At 42.3% G+C, this 21,288-nt stretch overlaps 1 protein-coding gene across 1 annotated transcript; it reads left to right on the plus strand.

Annotated features, from left to right (window-relative positions):
* The first annotated feature begins 4,266 nt into the window (after nt 1-4,266).
* LOC125711382 (galactose-3-O-sulfotransferase 2-like) lies at nt 4,267-14,474 on the plus strand. The gene is made up of 4 exons (XM_048980214.1): nt 4,267-4,547; nt 10,674-10,784; nt 10,995-11,415; nt 13,155-14,474. Exons 1-4 carry the CDS (start codon nt 4,474-4,476, stop codon nt 13,941-13,943), a joined length of 1,395 nt encoding a protein of 464 aa, XP_048836171.1. The 5' UTR covers nt 4,267-4,473; the 3' UTR covers nt 13,944-14,474.
* The last annotated feature ends 6,814 nt before the right edge of the window (nt 14,475-21,288 follow it).

The following is a 21,288-nucleotide window of genomic DNA, read 5'->3' on the forward strand; positions in this document are numbered from 1 at the left end:
TTCACCAGTTTCCACCCAAAGTTTAAAAAATAGCCTCTGCTCCCTGTGACCCTGCAGAGGACTAAGATGATATAGAATATGGATTAATGTTACAGAATGAGAATTTACCAAAATAACAATACAACTAGAAAATATGTTTTTTTTATAAGACAAAATGCACAGTAACAGCTGTATATATTGCAGCTGAAGGATAGAAATATGTGTGCAACAGCTGTGGCATGAGTCTGCACCCCCAAGTCGAATCAGACCTGCTGGGTGTGCAGGGGCTAGACCTTTGAGTGCCTCATATGCAAGCAGACCTTTGAAGTCAGTCCTGAGGTGGAAGTCAATGCAGGGAAATAAGAGCAGGGATTAAGCGTTTGTACGTTGCTCCCGGTAACAATGCAAGCTGCTGCGTATTGAATACATTGTAGGTTGTTTAATGTGCAGTGTGTACTCCCAGGTAATACAGCATTAAGGTAGTCTAGCCTACTATATACAAAAGAATGAAATAGTTTCTCTCTTGAATAGCAAGAAAACATCGTAGTTTGGCAGTGTTATGCAATTGTAGTACGCTGCTTCGATATTGCAGAAATACACCAGCAAACTGAAGGCAGCAATAGTGATCTGGGTAACAATAGTGACCTTAACGGTGTTCCAGCCTATGGTTTACTCACTGGGGGCTTTGGGTGCGGATGCTGTAAAGTGCTCTGAGACGATGTAATGTTGTGATAATGCACTATGCAAAAATAAATTTGTTTGTTGTTTGTTGTATTAAGAAAGTGACACGGACATGATATTCCACACCGTCCTACATCCCACCCACGCTCGAAAAACTGTGAACATTGTAAGAGATGGAAATACAGGACTCCTCCTACTAACACAAGCACACTAAGATGCTGTGTACAGTGCTGCACCAACAAAGATCCCCATTGTACAAAATGCATGTACATTAACCAAAACAAGATTTTTTTTTAACACAAAAATAAAACAATGAATTAATCAAACTAAAAAAAGATGAGGATACATGAACAATAAATCCCCCTTTTTCATCTGAATCTAAATCAGTGTTAGATTGAGTCTCTTATGTTACCCAAAAAGCTTATAGGCAAAGAAAGGGTAATGCATGACGTTTGAACTGAACTGAGAGTGAATCCACAGTGTATGTTTGACAATAGTTCCACACAATAAATACAAGTTCTTTGACCGTTAAAAGACCCACAACAACACCTCTTGCTGGGAATGCACAATGAAGTCTGACTAAAAGGTAATATTATCTATAGAGCTTATTGCCCAACCATAGTCAAACCAGTTCCCTGGAACAAACAGTGAGGCAGCTCAAGACAAAAGAAACAAAACACATTAAAGGCTTGTTCTACTATTACTCTGCCCAAAAAAAAGTTTATTTTCGCCTGATTTACAGGTATTTATTAAAACTACATTTCATTTTGCAATCTATTCAATTTCATCACCTTTTTCATGTTCTTAATTTGCTCATGGGACGTTTTATAGGAACATTAAGTAAGAAAGGAGCAGTGACTGAAATAATAGTAATACTTACATTGCGATAACTATCAATATGTTTTCACAAGAAAAAAAATCACAAAATTTTTTGCCATATCACCCAGCACTATGGGCTGGGGTGCATTAACAAAACTTCGAATTATTTGGATACATGTATAAATAGTGATAGTGTTTTCAACCATATATTACAATGCTGACTGCAAGAAATTGTCATGTATGGAAGCTAAAGGACTTGAGGGAAGGCATCAGGAAAACAAAAAAGTGGATATATTGAAAACTACAAAAGCAGGAAGAGACAGGACTGTGAGGAGTCAAAACAGTAAGGATTAGTACAGGGAAGGGTACAGGCAACAGGATGTTAATGACTGGACTGGGGTTGACGAGACAAAACAAGAACTAAGGGCCACATTACGGTGGGGACGGGAACATCGGGCATGCAGGACATGACAGAAATAGCCGCTTCATATCCGCAGTCCAGACAGGGGCTGTGTGGGCGATTACAATCCACAGAAGCTCCTCCTCTAGGGATTTGGTCTAAAGTACAGCAAAGTGAGAACAAAGATAGAACTACTCTTTAAAACCAATAGACTGTGGTGGTGCAGTTAATATAACTGGTAAAATACTTTCAGATCAGGACTTCTCCCTCTCAGCCTGTTGGAATCCCAGTCAGACACCAGGTCTGACTCCTTCCGTCTAGGGAACTGGCTCATCTCAGCATCCTCGTACTCTGCAGAGTTTGTCAGAATCCGGCAGGGAGAGACCACACTGAAGACAGACAAACTGCTGGTGTTTGGGAATCGGCTCTCAATGTTCTCAGTCAGTGCAAACAGCTCCCTCAACCGTAGAGAATTTGAATAATTTTAAATCACTCCAACTGAAATATTCAGATACACACACACACACGCACACACACACACACACACACACACACATACACACACACACATAATAATACTGACAGTCTTTTTGAACCTTTCCCACACATCGTCTTTGACGTATGCAGGGAAATCAGCCCTGCAGAGGCTCCAGGCCAGTGTTTGATTGTAAGTGGCCCCTGATTATGCATCTTTTTTGCTCTGATCGGTGTCATCGATGTTTTCAGCACTGTAACCTGAGGTCAAATAAGAGAGCTCAGCTAGGAATATCATTCAATTAAGAGGAGAACCAAGGACTGTGGTACCTCATACCTCCTGCTCCACCAGAGAGAAGAAAAGATTTCTGTTTTGGAAAACCAAGAACTACTGGTCGATCTTCTAAGGTGCGGGTTGCATTACACACCAGGCATGGGGAGAGAACTCAAATTTACTGCTTCATTCGAGAGGAACAAAATAAAATCTGAAAATTTACTAGAGCCGTATATTATGAGCCAGACTTGCCCAAGTTGTTCAAAAGTTTGAGGTCACTTAGAAATTTCCATGTTTTCCATGAAAACACACATGAAATGAGTTTAAATAGGAAATATAGCTAAATAATCATTTTTGAAATTAAAATAATTGTGTTCTTCAAACTTTGCGTTTGTCAATGACTCGTCCATTTGCGACAATTACCTGTACAGCTTTGTAGACCTTGGTCATTCTAAACGTCAGTTTGTTGAAGGGAATCTGATGAGATTTCACCTCGTGCTTCCTGAAGCATCTCCCACAAGCTGGATAGGTTTGATGGGCACCTCCTATGTACCACTATGTGCTGCTCGCTCCATTATACACAGAATTCCAGCTGACTGCTTCTTCCCTAAATAGTTCTTGCATAATTTGGATCATCTTCAGTTTCCTGCCAATTTCTTGCATGGTATTGCCTTCATTACTCAGAACACTGATGAGTTTCAGGAGAAAGTTCCTTGTTTCTGACCATTGTGAGCTTGTATTTGAACCCACAATTGCTGATGCTCCAAATAGACCAAAGAAGACCAATTATATTGCTTCTTTAATGAACGCAGCAATTTTCATCTGTGCAAACATAATTGCAAAATGGTTTTCTAATGATCAATTAACCTTTTACAACGACACACTTGCATCAGCAAACACACTGGAACACAGGACTAACTGTTGCCTCTGTACACCTATGTAGATATTTCATTACATAAAAGCTGTTTCTAGCTATGATAGTAATTTACAACATTAAAAAGGTGTAGAAAGCATTATAATATATGTTATTGTAATGGACAAAAAACTTGCTCTATTTCAAAAGCACGGAAATTTCTCAATAACCCCAAATTTTTCATCGTAGTGTCTATTAATAATAAACTGACCAAAACTTCGGATTTTACATTTAAATTTAAAACATATTTGGTGTCTGTGACCCTAAACAAGAGAAGCAGTTTCAGAAAGTGGATGGATGGATATTTGGACTCAAGCTCTTAACTTATATGTCTATATAGAGAAATCACATGTTAATAGACACATTAAAGTAGTTTTTATTTGGAATTAATTAAACTGATTTTTGTTTCAACTGTCACCTCAATTCCCACCCCTACAGATGTAATTTAAACTAGAAATATGAATAATAAAATTGGTGATAAATGATCATAAGCCTATTTTATCTCATGGCTGGCCTTCATTTGTTTTGAATAAAAGCAGTTTGTATGCCAGTTAATGTGCTGATCTATTTGTCATACCTTTCCATCCAGTAAGAATAGCTTTGCTCAATATGTTCCCTTGTGATACTTGCCCTTGCGTCACATCTTCACTGCTTCTACAAAGACGTAAAAACAGGTGCAGTGCCAGTTTACGCTTAATGAGAAAACAGCCCTGCTTCCTTTATGTGGAGACGGTATTACGCACCGCTGCGTGTCTGTGCCTGCACACATCTCTGCCTTTCAGCGGTGACGAAGGGAGAGAATCTTGTGCGGGGAGGAGACTTCTGATGGTGCATGACCCTGGTGTGAAGATCGCGGAGCAGCTTAGTATGATCTGACTTCCGAGGCGACGTGAGCCTACATTTCTGAGCGGTTTCCGGACTCCTCTGGGCACCATGGTCTCTTCTAAAAGAAAACCGGATAAAGTACAAGGAGTCTTCTTCTGGAGCTCAATCCCGCCTTTAATCAGGCACGTATATTGAAGTGTTTTTACTTTTTAATGTAAAGTCAAATTTTTACTGTGATTTACACACTAGGGACAAAGAAGCAGCAAATATGTGTAACTAACCGGGACTATTTTTAAAGGCATGTTCTTTAACGTGCTCCTATACATTTACAATGAAATTAGCAAAAAACGTGTTTTTTGTCAAATTACACCAATTAGATGACTAAAGCGAGCTAAGTATGTATATTATCATGAGACATTTAAAATAATTTTAGATTAAAACAGACAGTATAGAAATCTGTCTGTTACCCGTAAATGCTGCACCAATCAGGTATAGAGCACCTGTACCCTGGAACTGAGTGTTTTACAGTAGTGTCATAATTTATAAAAGAACCATTTACTTGAATACAGTAACACGTAATTTATATGCATCATTATTGGCTAATTATAATGAACTTATGTAACATTTTATAATATTGTAATGTGATTTTGGGTACTACAGTGATGAAATTGAACAAAATACACTGATTCAGATCTTCTGGCTAACAGAGTGGCGTCACTGTTGGCCCCTTGAGCAAGACCCTTAACCTCAACTGTTCTGGGGCCTGGCTGACCCCGCTTTCTAAAATGTAAATCACTTTGGATAAAACCAAAGTTGTGTGATTCTGAAATCTGCATTTGAGATTTTACAGGTGAAAAATTTGAAGGAGGCATCTGCAAACGGGGGGTGGGGTGGGTGCGGGTTGAAACTCATTATTTTACTACCAAGCTACTTGTCACTTGTCTGGTTGGGAGCAAACAAATTTGGGGGGGGGGGGGGTTCAAATCTGTAATGTTACTGCTTGCCTATGTGGATAAGAAACACAGTACATAACAGGCTAAACTGATTGTAGGCATGTTTGGGACAATGGGATCACGTGACAATGACAGAACCAGCATCTTTCCACCACCCACATCCATAATCAACATTTTTTATTGTCTTAAAAATGTGCTTGACATTTCGAAAGCTGAACTCAGTAGATGCGACCGAGTGGTTTTCTGTAGCTGGGACTTTGTGACTGAATGAGCTTTTTGCAACCAAAGCTTGAAATAATAAATGTTACTGAATTAATAAACAGGAAATAAATGTTCCCTTCACAGCAGGTCAGCAAATCCCCCCTTATCTCGCCCTGTGTGCTCTGCATATATGTATTATTGCATTTTCCATCAGCCCGACTTCGAACTGCTTATCCAGTGCAGGTGAGCTGTAGCCTGGCCCCTGTCCAGGAAGCACAGGCATGAAGTAGGTTCTGTTTGCAGAAGAGCTGTTTTAGCACAGGGTGGGCTGAGGGTTTTGTCTGCCTTATCGATGGCTTTTTGACAAACGGCTACCATCTCTGAAGGGTTTCTGGCAGATCTGCAAATGATTCCAAATCTCGTGAACCACAGCCACAGGGGGCCGTTAGAGATTTGGGGTCCTATGACAGCTCATCGTACTGGGTCCCCAACCCAGACCAATCCAGTTATATTCCATAGTTTTTAGGGCCCCAGTTACTCAGGGGGCTTTGGAACCCCCCTAACTTTCGCCCCTGCATACACGCGGCTAACTTCGCTTTTGACGATTCCCAGTCACACTGCACAGTATTAGAGAGAACTCTGTTGTTCACACGATCTGGTCTAATGTCACCATGACATGAAACCAAGAGCTTCAGTCATCACAGGTTTGCAGACCAGAAGTGAATTATTCTGTTTTATCATGGAAAAATGTTTTGAGTTCTTATTGGGCCTAATGCAGTCTGGGGTGGGACAGGAACACTTGGCTCATGTTAAGACGTATAGTGGAAAGATCAGGAGGATCTTCGCAGTCAAATAAATTTTGTTGAGTGTTCGGCAAAAGTCCACTTCAGTAGAGTCAGCCATGCCCGCCCCCCCCCTCAAGACCCTGGTACCTGGCTATGTGCCTGGCTCATTGTCAATTATATGCAGATTCTACAGTCTCCGGGATTCTAGGCTCCATGCCCCCCCGCATGGTAACATTTATTACCTTTATTTTACTATGAAGTGTAAATTGATAAAATCAACAAAGAGAATTTAATAACCACACAACGTTTATTTTCAATTCTGTGAAAAACAGAAAACACAAAAATACACAATATTGCCAAAAGAGTTGGGACAACCTGCCTTTACACACACATGAACTCTAAGGAGATCCCATTCTTAATACATAGGCTTTAATATGGAGTTGGTCCAACCTTCACAGCTACAATACCTTCAAACTTGTCTGTGAAGGAAGGAAGGTCAGGGCTCTGTGCAGGCCAGTGAAGTTGGTAAAATTAAATGTTTGGGCATTTCACAGTCATTCGAGAATTTCTGACAATTTCTAAAGCTTTTCCACGACGATAAGACGACAACGTTACAGGTCCTATCAGATCTAAGTGCTGAATTTTTACAGATGATAGACGCAGACTGTTCTAAAAGTACAAGAAAGTGGTCCCTTGTTTAATAAAAGCAAATAAAATGTTGGATAGGAGCTGAATTTTTTTTATTAAAAAGTCAGTATTTACACAGCAAAACATGGAAACTGGGTAATATTTTAAATATTTTATGTTTCAGTACTCTCTGTCTGCTATTATATGTTAACTTGGGTTGGCTAGGGCAATTATAGGATTTGACGCTCATGGGGCTCAATCCCCTGAAAGAACACTGCATGCCACTCCCCCTTGGTTACTGGGCCTCTGAAAAGGTGGAGCGGACTCTGAGCTGCACGAGAGTGAATCCTCTCTTCATGTCAAACTGCACACAGGAGGATCTACAGCTTGAGGCAACTTCTGTTAGTTGCAACGGGTAGTTTAGGGTTAAATGTTTAGGCGCTGCGGGCAGAATTTGTTGTTCATTTTGCCATCTTCTTTTTTTCTATGCATTTTCATTGAGGCTAGAGCTTGTTTACCAACGTAATTGTTGAAGTAATGGTAAAACAGGATGGCATAATTTAGTAATCATCCTGCACCTACCTGAGGTAGCTGTCAACATGTAGAGGGTGTGATCTATACCCATAAAACCTGTCTTTGTTTGTAATAAATTATTTAAAAGACTAGCTAGAGGCAGTTTATAGTTCATTAATAACTTCACATCTAGAAATTCTTGATGTCAATTCTTGAATTACTTTTTCAAACTTGAAAATTCCAGGATGATCCCAGAACATTCTGGGCCGGGACCAGCCCTAACTGCACCTGCTTCAGTCAGACTCTGTAAAGAGATACCTTTGGAACAGGGGATCCACATGCAGAGCAAGCAGGAAAGCAAAACGTGAGGCAAGAACTGTAGTCAGGAGTGGGAGCAAAGGTTGAGAAGCCAAAAGATCTATTTTTCTGCATTATTTTACAATAAATTCAGTGTCGTCATTTTCACATGAGCAGCTGTTTTTCGTATCCGTCGGGGATTGGCGTTAGGACCCCACACACAGGATAGCAAAATCCACAAATGCTCAAGCCCCATATATAAGATGGCTCTCAATGCTCAAGTCCTGGAGACTGCCCCCCCCCCACCACCTCCAAAAGCACTTGCTATTTGCAGAAATAAGCATGTATATTTCCACTAGAATCCCTGCACAAATGTTTTCTTCTGTTCTTGTATCTCACCTAGTGCACTATTACGCTAATAACCCATCTGTCATGATTTCTAATTCCAGAGAGGAGACCAGCAGTGTGACTTTGCCTTCGCTGTAGCTTCTTTAAGATGAATGATCTAAAATATAGGAAAAATCTTATTTCATACACTTCCCACGTACCGTGTCACATAAATGAAAATATATCTGCAAAGCATAAATTTCATATGCACAATACATATACAATTTCTTGACGTTGTTTAACTTACTTTTGATTAACAATGAAATTTATACTAAAATACATAAGTGAATGAATGTCTTTATTGTCAGTGTGCAAGATACATTGAAATTGGAAGCCTAGACTTGTTGGTGCAAAGCCAGCTAGACCAGTTAAGCAGCCTAGTCAGTTAGGAAAATAAGGTACAGATGTCAGTACTCTGAGTAAGGTGGACGGCAAAGGGGGCCTGGCTGCAGTGTAAACAGTGGAACACGATCAGTCTTTACAAACTCAATGAAACTCCTTGGGTTCAGGCTGCGTTCACTCTTGTTCACACTTGGCAGGGGTACACAGGGGGTGCATGTAGTCAGATAGCTAATGATCAATAATAAAATCATTTGCATGAATCAAATCCATTATATCTATTTTATCAGTGTAACCAGTTAAGTTTATACCTTAGGCCTGGACAATTGCTCTGGCAAAAAAAATGGTTTGGTGTCTTTCAAATCAGCCATTTATGCCTTTTGCTCTTAATTTGACTTACTGTGATTTGCACTTGTTTACTAGCATAGTCTTACAGGTGCCTGTGTTGTGGGGCTGCATGAATTAGTAATTGCACTGCACATGCTCAGTGTAATTGCTGCTGTGTAGAGGGTGTGACCACCCTCCATGAAACGCATCAAAAGTCACTTCTGTGAGGTGACGGTATTATGACATCAGAGCACTCCCTCTGGCTCCCCCTTGTGGGTGGAGTCCTAGAAAGCAGCACCTACTGACAGAAACACTTGCTCTTGCTGTCCTGTAGGGTATACCTATCCTTATGGAACCTGCTCATTCACTTCTATGGGAAAAATGCTAACGCTAACTATGACCACCAGATACCGGTCCCCATAAGGGAAAAAAAAATGGATATTTATAACGTTGTGGGGACATTGTGCCCCTATAAGGATAGATATACTTGCTCACACACACACACACACACACACACACACACACACACACACACACACACACACACACACACACACACACACACAGAGGTTTGTAATTATATCTTCGTGGGGACTGTCCATTCATTTCTATAATGAAATCTCTAGCCCATAATCTGCCATTTGTAGTTTTTTGATTGCATTCACTGATCTTTGTGGGGACCTGAAAAATAGTCCCCACGACATCAAAATAACAGGTTTTTATCACATTGTGTTATGTAAACATAATACACACACACACGCAAACCGCTTAGATTTAATAGCCGGGACAACTTGTTTTGAAGCTTGCCTCTCTAGTTCCTTTCAACATGTGGAATCCAGTAGATTGGCAACATAGCAAATGTCAAATAAAAGGAAAAGTTACGGTTGACAGGAAGAGAACCAGGTTGGAATGACAACCTGACAACGGTCCCCATAAAATCAAAATAATAGGTTTTTATTACATTGTGGGGAATGTTTGGTCCCTACAATGTAATATAAACCTAATCCACACACACACACACACACACACACACACAAACCTGTGCTCTGTACATTCAAACATCACCAAACATACTGCATGAACACATAAGTACACGCATGTGGGTTCACACACTGGTCTCTCAGAGAAAAGGACTGCAAACTTCACTCCCTGTTCTATAAAAACCCATGAAATCTGCATATTGCGATAAAAAACTTGCTGATGCTCTCCATGCCTGGGATAGCATTACACATTCTGCTGCTCTGAAAGTCTGTTTTTGGGCAGAGCTGCCCAAGCTATGCAAGCTAACGGTGGATTAAGGCTGAGAACGTCTCCCTTTAGTGGACAGGGTCGAACAGGTCTGCTAATTTGAGCGACCAATGAACAGACCCAAAAAGTCAGTGTTCTTTAATTGCCAGGGACTCACCAGCTTCATAGGAGGTGTAGTGAAGTTTCACTTGATGCATTTTTGTGTGAGACTCTCACATTAATGTAATCAGCAGTGCCTAAGCACTAAAGACAAAAAACCAATGATTACTCATGACAAACACAAACAAGATTCCATGATTTTGGAGTTTTTTACAAGCAGATGTAAAGATTGAAAACTTTGTGCTGTTTGTAGCCACAAGATAAAGTGCTATGATTACATGTTATTACGCTTACGTACATGCACACATGCACAAACAAATTAATGGCTTAGAGTAACTTTATAATATCTGCTTAACTATCGAGTCTTTTCCTGCTTTTGATTTATGTAACTATCACCACGTAAAAATTAGATTGTTTAAAATTAGATTAACCTGCAAACAAACACACACAGACACAACAGTTACAACATACAAGGTGCATGATTTGGGTTTAACAAGGGAAAAACCTTTTGGATCATTTCTGCCCCCTGTAGGTGGCTGAAGGGAAGGCTGTGGACTCGCCTGCGCTTTGTGTGGTTGGGTCTCATGTTCCTGACGCTCTTCTGCGTGACCTTTCAGTTCCTGGGTGTGGTCAGTCAGTCCAGGTAAGTGGCAGTACCGATGCTTCAGGGATTTGAAGACCACCGTTTGTGCTTTGTGACTTTGAGACACACTTGGAGAGTATACAAACTCCACACACACAACCAGGGGTTAGAAATAAACTTGTAACCTTCGAGGTGAGAGGCTATGGACCTAACCACGGAGCTCCTACACTGTCATAGTCATGGTTCTCCAATTATTTTTTTTCTTTTTAGGAACAGCATAACTCTGAACGAGTTTTTCAATAAGAATTTCTTCAACATGAAGTTCCCCTTTAATAAAAAGTTCCCCTTTTCACTGAATTGGTCTGACGGTGCACTGGTCGCGGGACAGAGTGGAACCGTGAATGGTGAGGCTAGCACACGACTTGCCACCAGACCAGCAATGGAGTGGTGGGCCTCCTGCCAGCCGAAGAGTCACATCTTCTTTCTGAAGACGCACAAGACCGCCAGCAGCACCATTCAGAACATCCTCTATCGCTATGGGGACAGCAGGAACCTGACATTTGCTCTGCCTTCTAACAAGCAGAACCAGTTGGGCTACCCCGAAATGTTCTCGGCTAATTTCGTTCAGGGTCTCCGTTCTGTCCCCGAGTATCACATTATGTGTAACCACCTGAGGTTCATGCCACACGAGGTGAGTACTTCCTAGGGCCGATTCACTCTTACTGCAGACGTGAACGTGACACGGCTTGTGCCATAGTGCCCGACAACCATGCACTTTTATGCCAGGCCATGGGTGGCGCTGTAGAGCAAAGCTGATCTTAAGTCACACTCTTATGAAGTGTGGTATGGATGTTATACTAAAAATGAGTATTTTACTAAAACTAACCATGCATTGTGTACTTACAGTATGGTAGCACATAGACAAGTATTTGCTATGGCAGTTACAAGCATGTATTGCACTGTAGTGCGCAGCCCACTGGGAATCTTCATAATAGTGAGGAGATTTGTATTTTTCTGCTTCCTCAGCCAGCATGAAGCCCCCTTTATGGTCAGTCCTGCTACAATGTGTGATATCACACCACAAATCCGTTCTAACATGATTGATATATTAGTATCCAGGTCCGATATGACAAGATCCCCGTCAAGGATAGTGATGTTCTTTTCAACCAGTTCTTCTCAGTGAAGATAGATAGATTGTTTTTTTTTTTTATTCACTTACATTTGGTAGACCAGGGGTCTCCAACTCTGGTCCTGGAGAGCTACTATCCAGTAGGTTTTCTATCCCACTTGGCTTCTGATGAGCCACACCTGTTCCTGGTATTTACCTGAGAGCAGGTGTGACTCATCAGGAACCGGGTAGGATAGAAAACCAACTGTACGGTAGCTCTCCAGGACCGGAGTTGGAGACCCGTGTGGTAGACAGTCTGTAACCATGTTGCCTTCAGTGCCCCTTCTCATATCGTAATATTATATGTGAACTGTGTGCATGCCCAGCTGCATGGGAGGCTGTGGCTCACTACCCCTAAATAATGATGCTTCATGAACCATTTGCTGTCTTTCCTGAAGGTGCTCTGTGTTCTGAAAAGGGCTCAAAGCCATGCCCCAAAGTAAGCCAAGAGTGCCATCTAGTGGAGTCAGGAAATACAGGAAATGGTTCACGAAGCATCGTTTTGGCCATCATTTCTGACTCCGTACAATCAAGAAGTTAGTTAATTTGGCACATTCAGTTGAAATGGTTGCTAGGCAATTCTCATGAGACTCATAAGCCCCATAGGAGATGTTTATAATATAAATAATTAATGTATTATTATTATTTCTCCTTTAAAATGTATTCAATGACATTATTGGCCAGTGGTATAACTGTTTTGTTGTTTAATTTATTTCATTTGATGTAAATTTTACCAAGTTATGGAGTTTCATTCCCCTAACCCTATTTTGCTCATTGGATATGTATATTTTAGTACGTGATTTTAGCAAAGGTGAGATTTTTCAGGAGCGCATTACTCGCATTGTAGCAGGACTGACTGCATCTCCATTCCAATATACTTGGTTTATTGGATGCAAGCGAGCTACTGCACAGTTGCACATGCTCTAACTATAACTATAACGGTCTATTTTCTAGAGATGGCCGAAACGCCTTATGAACGTTGGGGATATGAAGCTTTGACCCCTTTTTTGAAGACATCACCATCTATTGGGCTCTAAAAATACCGCAAATGATTTATGAAGTGTTTTTGCCATCGCTACCGTTTTCTAAGGAAAATTTATTTTAATGTCCCTCATTAACAAAAACAATGATAACAAAAACAACGTTTATTTGTAGCACACATTTCTCCCGTCCAGTGTTCTATATTTATGTCCTTTGTAAAACTGCATAAAAATAAATTATTCTTATTTTCGTCTTTTTAAATGTCTTTTTTTTCTGAACAGGTGAAGAAGGTCATGCCAGCGGACACATTCTATTTCTCCATCTTGCGAAATCCAGTATCAATGATGGAGTCCATTTTCATGTACTACAAAGCTGAAATATTTCAGACGGTCAACAGCCTAGATGAGTTCCTGGCTGATCCATGGAAGTTCTATAACACATCACTGTCCAGCAGCTACTATGCGAAGAACCTCCTTGCCTTTGACTTTGGCTTCAATGAGACGACGCAGGCCCAACTTGCCATCAGCATGATTGAGAAAAACTTCAACCTCATTCTTCTGTCGGATTACTTTGACGAGTCCATGATCCTGCTGAAGAATGACCTTTGTTGGACACTAGAGGATGTGGTCTCCTTCAAGATAAACAGCAGAAATAATGATTCCAGGAAGCTGCTGTCTCCAGACACCATAGACAAGATCAAGGTGTGGAATTCATTGGACTGGAAGATCTACCTTCACTTCAACGCCACCTTCTGGAGGAAGGTGGACATGATGGGAGGACGAGAAAGGATGAAACAAGAGGTAGCCATGCTAAAGCAGAAAAGAGAGGAGCTCATGAAAACCTGCCTGCTGGAGGGGGGGGCTGTGGACCCCTCTCATGTGAAGGAACAAGACATGACACCCTTCCAATATGGTGCTGCTGTTATCCAGGGTTATAACCTCAAGTCTGAACTGGAGGGACCGATGAGGAAGCAGTGCCTGGACCTGATCATGCCTGAACTTCAGTACACAGCAGCCCTTTATGAAAAACAGTTCCCCAGTTTTCCTTCAAATGGAAATCTTACATTGTGATGCCGGTTTCACATTAAAGTTGTTCCAAGAGACTGAGCCCCAAGGTGAACACAGAGAGACAAATTGACTCAAGGGGGTCTGCAGCGACAGGATCCCAGCATCCTCCAAAACATCTTCCCCAAAGTGCCGCCCACGAGAGGCCTACAAAGTGTGCCTTGAAAAGTGACCCTAGGCTGAAGGGATGTCCATGGTGGTGTGCATTTGGCTGTGCCAAACTCCATGCCATAGTCTGGTAATCAAGTTAATCTCATAGCTTTGGAGAAAAAAAACATTAAATAGCGGTGATTCCCTGTCCCCTGGGTTGGATGCACTTAGATGTTTCAGAAGTGACTGTCTCAATATTTTTTTAACCGTCTGGTATATAGAAGAGCACACTATTTTAAAATATGGGTTAAAATTCATGGTGTAGTGTTTCCTCGTCTTGTGTTTCAGTTGTCATGATAATCTGAAAGGGCCTGGTTTATAGTGAAAAGTTTATTTTAATCATGCAACAATTGCTGCTCCACTTACATATCAGTCACAGTCAGTGAACTCAGCGTAGATCATGACCATCGCATCATACCTTCTCCGTGATTACAAGGTAATACAGTATACTGTGAATAACAACATCATGCAATGTGAAGTTTTTTTCCACCTTGGAATTTTTGGTACACATCATAAATCATAAAGCTACTGTCACTAGAAATTAAATTTCTATTAAAATATGTATTTTTAAAAAAACCTCTTTTGTGCATTTTTTATCGTATGTATGGCTTCTGAATGCATGTGTGTGATTGACAGTCCGCACGTTTCGTTGATCACTCCGCAAAGCGAACCAAATCTGCCACCTAGTGGAAGAAACCTGCGTTACAAACCAAAAAGTGAAGCGCTCCTTGGCTGTACTCGTGCTCCCTGGAACCAAAACCCACTGTGAAAAACATGGGGGTCAGAATGAACAGTGATTGTAAATCTTAAGCAAAAAAACCTCAGTAATCAAAGCTGGCTTTTTTCAACTGAGTGACCTTTTATCTAAGTTTAAGCCCTTTTTATCATGTAATGATTTTGAAAGGGGCATGCATGCTTTTGTCTCAGCCCGACTTGACCATGTAATGCCATTTGCGTTGGTGGTAGCCAGGACTCCAGGTTTTCACATCCCATCTTATGACGCATTTTTATTCCTTGGCCTTTAACTCGGTAAGAGAGCTGAATTCTTTGTTTGTTTTATTGTTACGGTCTTATTTGATTTTACAGCGCTTTGTAGATTAATTTTGACTTCTGACTTGGCTTGACTAGTAGAGACATTCAGGGAACAGATGGGTCTTCAGGTGTTTCTTGAAAGTGGAGAGGGAGCATGATGACCAGACGTGGTTTGTCAGCTCGGCCCACCATCAGGAACTAGTGAAGACAGACTAGGAGGGGAGTGACATGATAATGTTTTGGCTGATTAAATATCAGACATGCTGCCGCATTTTGAATCATCTGCAGTGGTCTGATGGCAGAAGCTGGAGAACCTGCTAGTAAGGAGCTGCAATAGTCTAATCATGAGGTAAGACGAGCTGAGCTGCATACTCAGAAAATGCCTGATCTTCTTGATGTTTTACCAGGTGAAGTCCGTTGTTATGTGAAAGAATGATTGAATGAATGTTGCATTTATATATCGCTTTTCAGGACGCCCACAGTGCTTCACAGAATCAATGGGGGGCCACCTCAACCACCACCACCACTGTGTAGCCCCCCACCTGTATGATGCAATGGCAGCCATTCTCCACCATACAGTAGTTAAGGTGGTGAAGGGGCAGAGCAAAATTCATCAGTTAGATACTGGGGATGATTAGGAGGCCAGATTTTAAAGGGCAACAATGGGCAATCTAGCTAGGATATTGGGGTACCACCCCTGCTCTTTCGAAGGTGGCCAGGGGTCTTTTATGACCCTGAAGGATGGCACCATTTTTACAGCACAGTGTACCCATCACTGCCCTACGCCACTGGAATCCACACAGACTTCAGGATGGGCAAGCCTGTTGGGCACACTCAGCAAAGGATAGCTGGTCTTCTAAATTTACTCCTAGGACCCTAGAAGACCTTGATGCAAACAGTGTGAATTATTCAAATCGAACAATGGTGTGACGTTGGATGGTAGGTCTGGCAATGAAGAAAAGTAGCTCAGTCTTGGAGATTTTATGTTGGAGTTGATGGTCCCTCATCCAGGCTTGCAGAGATCCCAGCAGAGACTGTGGTGTTGTCTGTGGTCTGGAAAGAAGGTCAAGCAGCTCTGGATGTCACTGGAGTAATAGCGGTAGGAGAAGACGTGCGACTGGGCGATCTGACCTAGAGAGGTTATGTAAAGAGAGAAGAGGAGAGGACCAAGGACTGAGCCTTATACGCAGAACACTGGTTGTTACCTGATGTTTTTGACACCTGTGCACCCCAAGCCACTTAGAATCATCTGTCTGATAGGTGTGAGTCAAACCAGCGTGATGCTAAGTTGAGAAAGTGCGGCCAGGAGGATTTGACACGCTGAGAGGTTTTGGTCCAGCAGGATCCTGCTAGACCTAGATCCTGATCCTGCAGCTCCTGCGGCTTTCAGAGTATCTGTCACAGTGAGGAGGGCAGTCTCAGTCAAGTGTCCATGTCTGAAGCCAGACTGCACGCCTGGAGCATTGTAAAATAAATAACTGAATCAGCGCTAAAGAGGTTTATCATTAAATATAATATTTTGTTATAGAAACAGAGTCCAGTGCTAAGACAACTGTGGTAATGAGCGAAACATGCAATTTACCCAAATTAATTAAATTTATTACCCATATTAACAAATGGTTAATATGAATAACAAAAAAGTTTAATATTTCTGGCAGCTAAGCGCTACTGTAAACTCTGAACGCATTTGCCAGTAATGTGAGCATGTAATCTCAACAAATTTTGCCACTTATGGTAATGTGGTGTTTTAATCTCAGGATTGTAAATCCAATTGAGTTGATACTTATTAATTTCAAGGAGCCAGTTGCTCGATTCAATTGAAGATTTCAAACAATATTTGGAAACATTTTTTGTTTTCAGGGCCTTTCTGTAAGAATAATTTTTTTAAACAAATCATACATAATATTAGCAGCATATTAAGGGGTGAGTTGCAGTTTAGTGTATACCACCCCCCCCCCGTCTATGCCCCCCCCCCCCAGTCCAGAGTAATCATATCACTGCTGGGCCCTTGGGCAAGGCCCTTACTGTGTAACCCTGCTCTCTGATCTTCACCTTTACAATATTCTGGACAAATGTGTTCACTAAATAAATTAAATTAATGTCACAAATTTAAAATAAATATTCACTTCAGTAAACTTTGCACGTTGTGGTTAGGAATCATCGCGGACCCCCGGTTATGATGAAGAAACAGTACCCAAAAGGACTGCAAGACCTAGCTTAGCTAGCATGCCGTTAGTTCTCGCTCAGAAGCAGGATTAGCGCAGTTGAGGGGTGCGACTGCTGATGATGACTGCCCGGATTGGCCTACAAGGGTCCTCCCCCTCCGGTCTGTCTGCCGACCCTAACCGTCATTGCAGTTGGGGGGTGAGGGGTGATTTTAGTTCCACCACTGCTACATTTTCATTTTAAATGCAGACTTTAGTCTCCGGGGCAGCACGGTGGTGCAGTGATTAGCACTGTTGCCTCACACTTCTTGGACTTGGGTTCCAGACTCTGCCAGGGTTCTATGTGCATGGATTTAACATGTTCTCCCTGAATCATTGTGGGGATTCTTTCAGCTACTTCGGCTTCCCCCACAGTTCAAAAATATGCTGAGGCAAATTGGGGTTACCAAATTGCCCCTAGGTGTGCATGTGTCAGTGAACAGTGTGTGTGAGTGTGCCCTGCGATGGATTGGTACCCCATCCTGGGTTGTTCCCCACTTTGCGTCTATAGTATCCGAGATAGGGTCCAGCCCCCCCTCAACCCTGAATAGGATAAGTGGTTACAGAAGATGGATGGATGGACTTTAGTCTCCATTTTTAGCATTGCATCCACACGACACCGGAGATTTCAGCCCCCAAAAAACTGAGACTTTTTAAAATGTTGTCCCAGCCATGTATTTCAGAAAACTGCGTTTTCCAGCTGCAGTGTGGATTACTGAAAACAGAGACCTGCACCCTCACCAGTCATTGAAAGTTATGGCCCATCTCATGTATTTGCATGATTTTATTTTTGCATAAATCATCTGATTACTTTTAATTGTCTGTACAGACACTGGCAAAGCCACTAAAAGCACCTGGACAAATAAGTTTTTTTTTATTCCTTTTATTTTTTTATTTTTCAGTTTTAGTTATTTTTAGCTCTAGCAGCTGCTTTCAGATGTGCCTTCTCTGTTGCTGACCAGTATGTAGCTAAATAGGGCACACAGCGTGTCTGCTGTTTCATTGTGTGTATGGAAATACTTTTGTGAACGATGTGTAGATGGAGATTGTTTTCTTTACATGAAAAGGTTGGTGCTGCAGACGTGGCCTGAGAAAATTTGGGAGTTATTTTGAGGTTAGATATTTTCCCCCACTGCATCACAAAACCGGAACTTAAGGCTCTCCATCCATCCATTCATTTTCCAAACCGCTTATCCTTCTGGGTCACAGGGGGTCCGGAGCCTATCCTGGAAGCTACGGGCACGAGGCAGGGAACAACCCAGGATGGGGGGCCAGCCCATCGCAGGGCACATTCACACACCATTCACTCCTTTGGGAAATTTAGTAACTTCAATCATCCTTAGCATGTCTTTGGACTGTAGGGGGAAACCGGAACCTTAAGGTTCTCCCACCTGCTAAATTAGACTTTAACTCTTGATGAACATAATATCTTTAGGTGATTTCCGAAGCCGACGTTATATTAATAACCAGAGATCCCACCTTATGCATGTCAAAAGTTGCCGATCGGGGAGGATGGTGATCGGTTGAATGGGCAGATGAGTGCGTTGGATCGTTTTTAATTCTATGTGGACAGCTTTCTGGGACATTGCACATCAGTGTCAGGGATGCTGCTGTGAAGTTGCGGGCGACTCCCTGAGCTTCCGTGAGAGCTGGGATGTCTGCATTTGGCACAAGCATTGGAAGATGGGCCCTGAAATGTGAACTGGAGCCTGTCTCTACCAGTTACCAGTTAATTAATCAGCAGTAGCCTCCAGCAAAGCGCACCCCAGAAATTCTCATCTGGCGGAGCAGTGTGGGCGATCTGCGGTGACTGCCTGGGCATTCCGGGTCCCCCTATAGTCTCAGCAGTGACGTCTGCCAAAACGTTGGCCGTAAATGTGTGCTCTGCGCTTAGTGCACCAGTGAGCCCATTAACACGTTTAGTGCATGTTACGGCTCATTATTTATATTGGCAGAGCGATCCGCCATTCCGTAAAATGGAGCAAATTCCTAACCTTTTTATCCAAGGTTATGCATTATAAAGTAAATAAGGGTAAATAAGGTTGTTGAAGAAATCCCTGGGCAGCTTTGGGCATTAAGCAGAGGATTGTCTCTGGCTGGGGGGCATCCAGTCGGGGGTGTCGGATTTCATGGGCCATTGACTCGTTATAAGTGCGATCGAACTTGAAGACAAATTACCTTGGATGGAGGTTAGAGATTGACTGCTGTACTGGAAAACAAACCATGCCGTGAATGTTGTTTTTTTTTCAAATCTTCCATGCAGTCTACTGTTGGCACCTGCAGCCTCAACATACATAAGCGAGAGCATCTGTGCACTTTATCTCTCTCTCCTTCGCTCTGTCCATGTCCCTTACAACCCCAACGAACGCGCACATCGCTAAGGCAAGCATGAGCTCTCCACGCCACCCGGTCATCTCTGCTCCTTTAATTACCGACGTTTTATGAAGTGGCTGTCATTTCCCAGTGTTTCAAGTGAGCGTTACATGTTCCCACTGCCAGAGAAGTGGTAAAATCGTGGTGAACGTCACTGTGACATCTGCAGTCGCAGAGACGCGAAGCAGGTGCCGCTTTACATGGCAAAGCAATAAATCCCACTCACTCATGCGAGATAATACAAAAAACACCCATTTTATTATCTAAGAAATAATTAATTAGCAATGAAAGTCTGCTTTAGCAATTTGTTCAGTCTCGTGCATCCTTGTGTGTTTTTATTCAGTCCAAACCAGTCCAGCTGTTTTGAAGAGCCACACATCTGGTCTGGATCCCTCGACGCAGGATGGGTAGTGCGGTCTGTATGCGGCTGATATGACAGCACTCTCCTCCTCTTGTTTTGGATTGTGGATTAACCGAGGTGTGCTTTGCCAGCCCCCACCAGCGGGAGGGGTCCTCAGCGGGGTGACAGGGAGATCTGAGGGCTGAGGACCCCCCAGGATGGATTATTGCTTTGAGTGACATCTAGCAAAAAGGATCCAGTTTTTCTGCTGGGGTGATTTCTCTGTACGCGTGCGACCTCAGGTAACTCGTCGTGTTGCTTTGCCCCCTCCAGCCCTGACCATGCGCCTCATAATCACTCACCTCATGATTGCCCCCTGGAGTGCTTTTACAGAAGTGCAGTGGCCTTTAATGACTGTGCAGCTGGCTCTTCAGACCATGCGTTGGAGCTTGGGCACGCCGCGTGGCGCTGGCCTGGGATTCGTAGCATCTCTCATCTCCTTCTGATGCTCTCTTCTCGCTTCAAGTGCAGGCAGAAATTCAGCTCTCATCTTTTATTTTTGTGATTCTAGCCACTGTGGAAAAATGGCTGCTGGGAAAAGCGATCCCAAACCACACATCCCTGATCCAGACGGTTCCCGCCTCCCTCCACAGCCCCTCAGATTGCGTTACTTTAACACTTCTGAGTAAAGGTAAATTCCTTTAATTATTGAATAGCTGCAGTGTCATAAATGGGAAAGTGGTGCATTATGGGAAATCCACAACAACTCCTTCGACTGGAACTGATATAATGGGCAGAGCTTTAAATTACTGGGCTATAACCTTGGCCTCCTTTATGCCCACATGGACGTTCACCACAAAAAGCTCATTATTCATGAAATAATTAGAGGTGCACCTGTTACAGTCTGGGATACTTTAATATGTGTCTATGTGACTCGATGTTTTCTGTGTGTGTGTGTGTGTGTGTGTCTCCATCTTGGCCGGACGGCTGGTTTGTAGCTCTTCAGCCTGACAAAGTGCTTCATTAAAGAGCCTAATTTCCCCTTATGAGGCTTGATGACATGAGAGGAGCGTGGCTTTCCATTTTAATTACATTCTCTCAGAAAAAAGATTAAAAGCAGACAGTCTTCTGTTCGACAGCATTTGCTGTCAGTGAAAGGAGTAATCCTCTGTTTGGGCACATTAAATGATAAGGTTTCTGTTAAAACAAATACATGCCATTTATTATGTCTCAAAACACAATGAAAATCGGT

Source organism: Brienomyrus brachyistius, chromosome 17, assembly GCF_023856365.1.
Source record: "Brienomyrus brachyistius isolate T26 chromosome 17, BBRACH_0.4, whole genome shotgun sequence".
Taxonomy (NCBI): domain Eukaryota; kingdom Metazoa; phylum Chordata; class Actinopteri; order Osteoglossiformes; family Mormyridae; genus Brienomyrus; species Brienomyrus brachyistius.

Excerpts from the sequence above, each read along its gene's own strand:
- LOC125711382 (XM_048980214.1), top strand. The coding sequence starts at position 4,474 with ATGGTCTCTTCTAAAAGAAAACCGGATAAAGTACAAGGAGTCTTCTTC. Across the intron at positions 10,785-10,994 it reads GGTGTGGTCAGTCAGTCCAG|GAACAGCATAACTCTGAACG; the intron begins GTAAGTGGCAGT and ends TTTTCTTTTTAG. Across the intron at positions 11,416-13,154 it reads TGAGGTTCATGCCACACGAG|GTGAAGAAGGTCATGCCAGC; the intron begins GTGAGTACTTCC and ends TTTTCTGAACAG.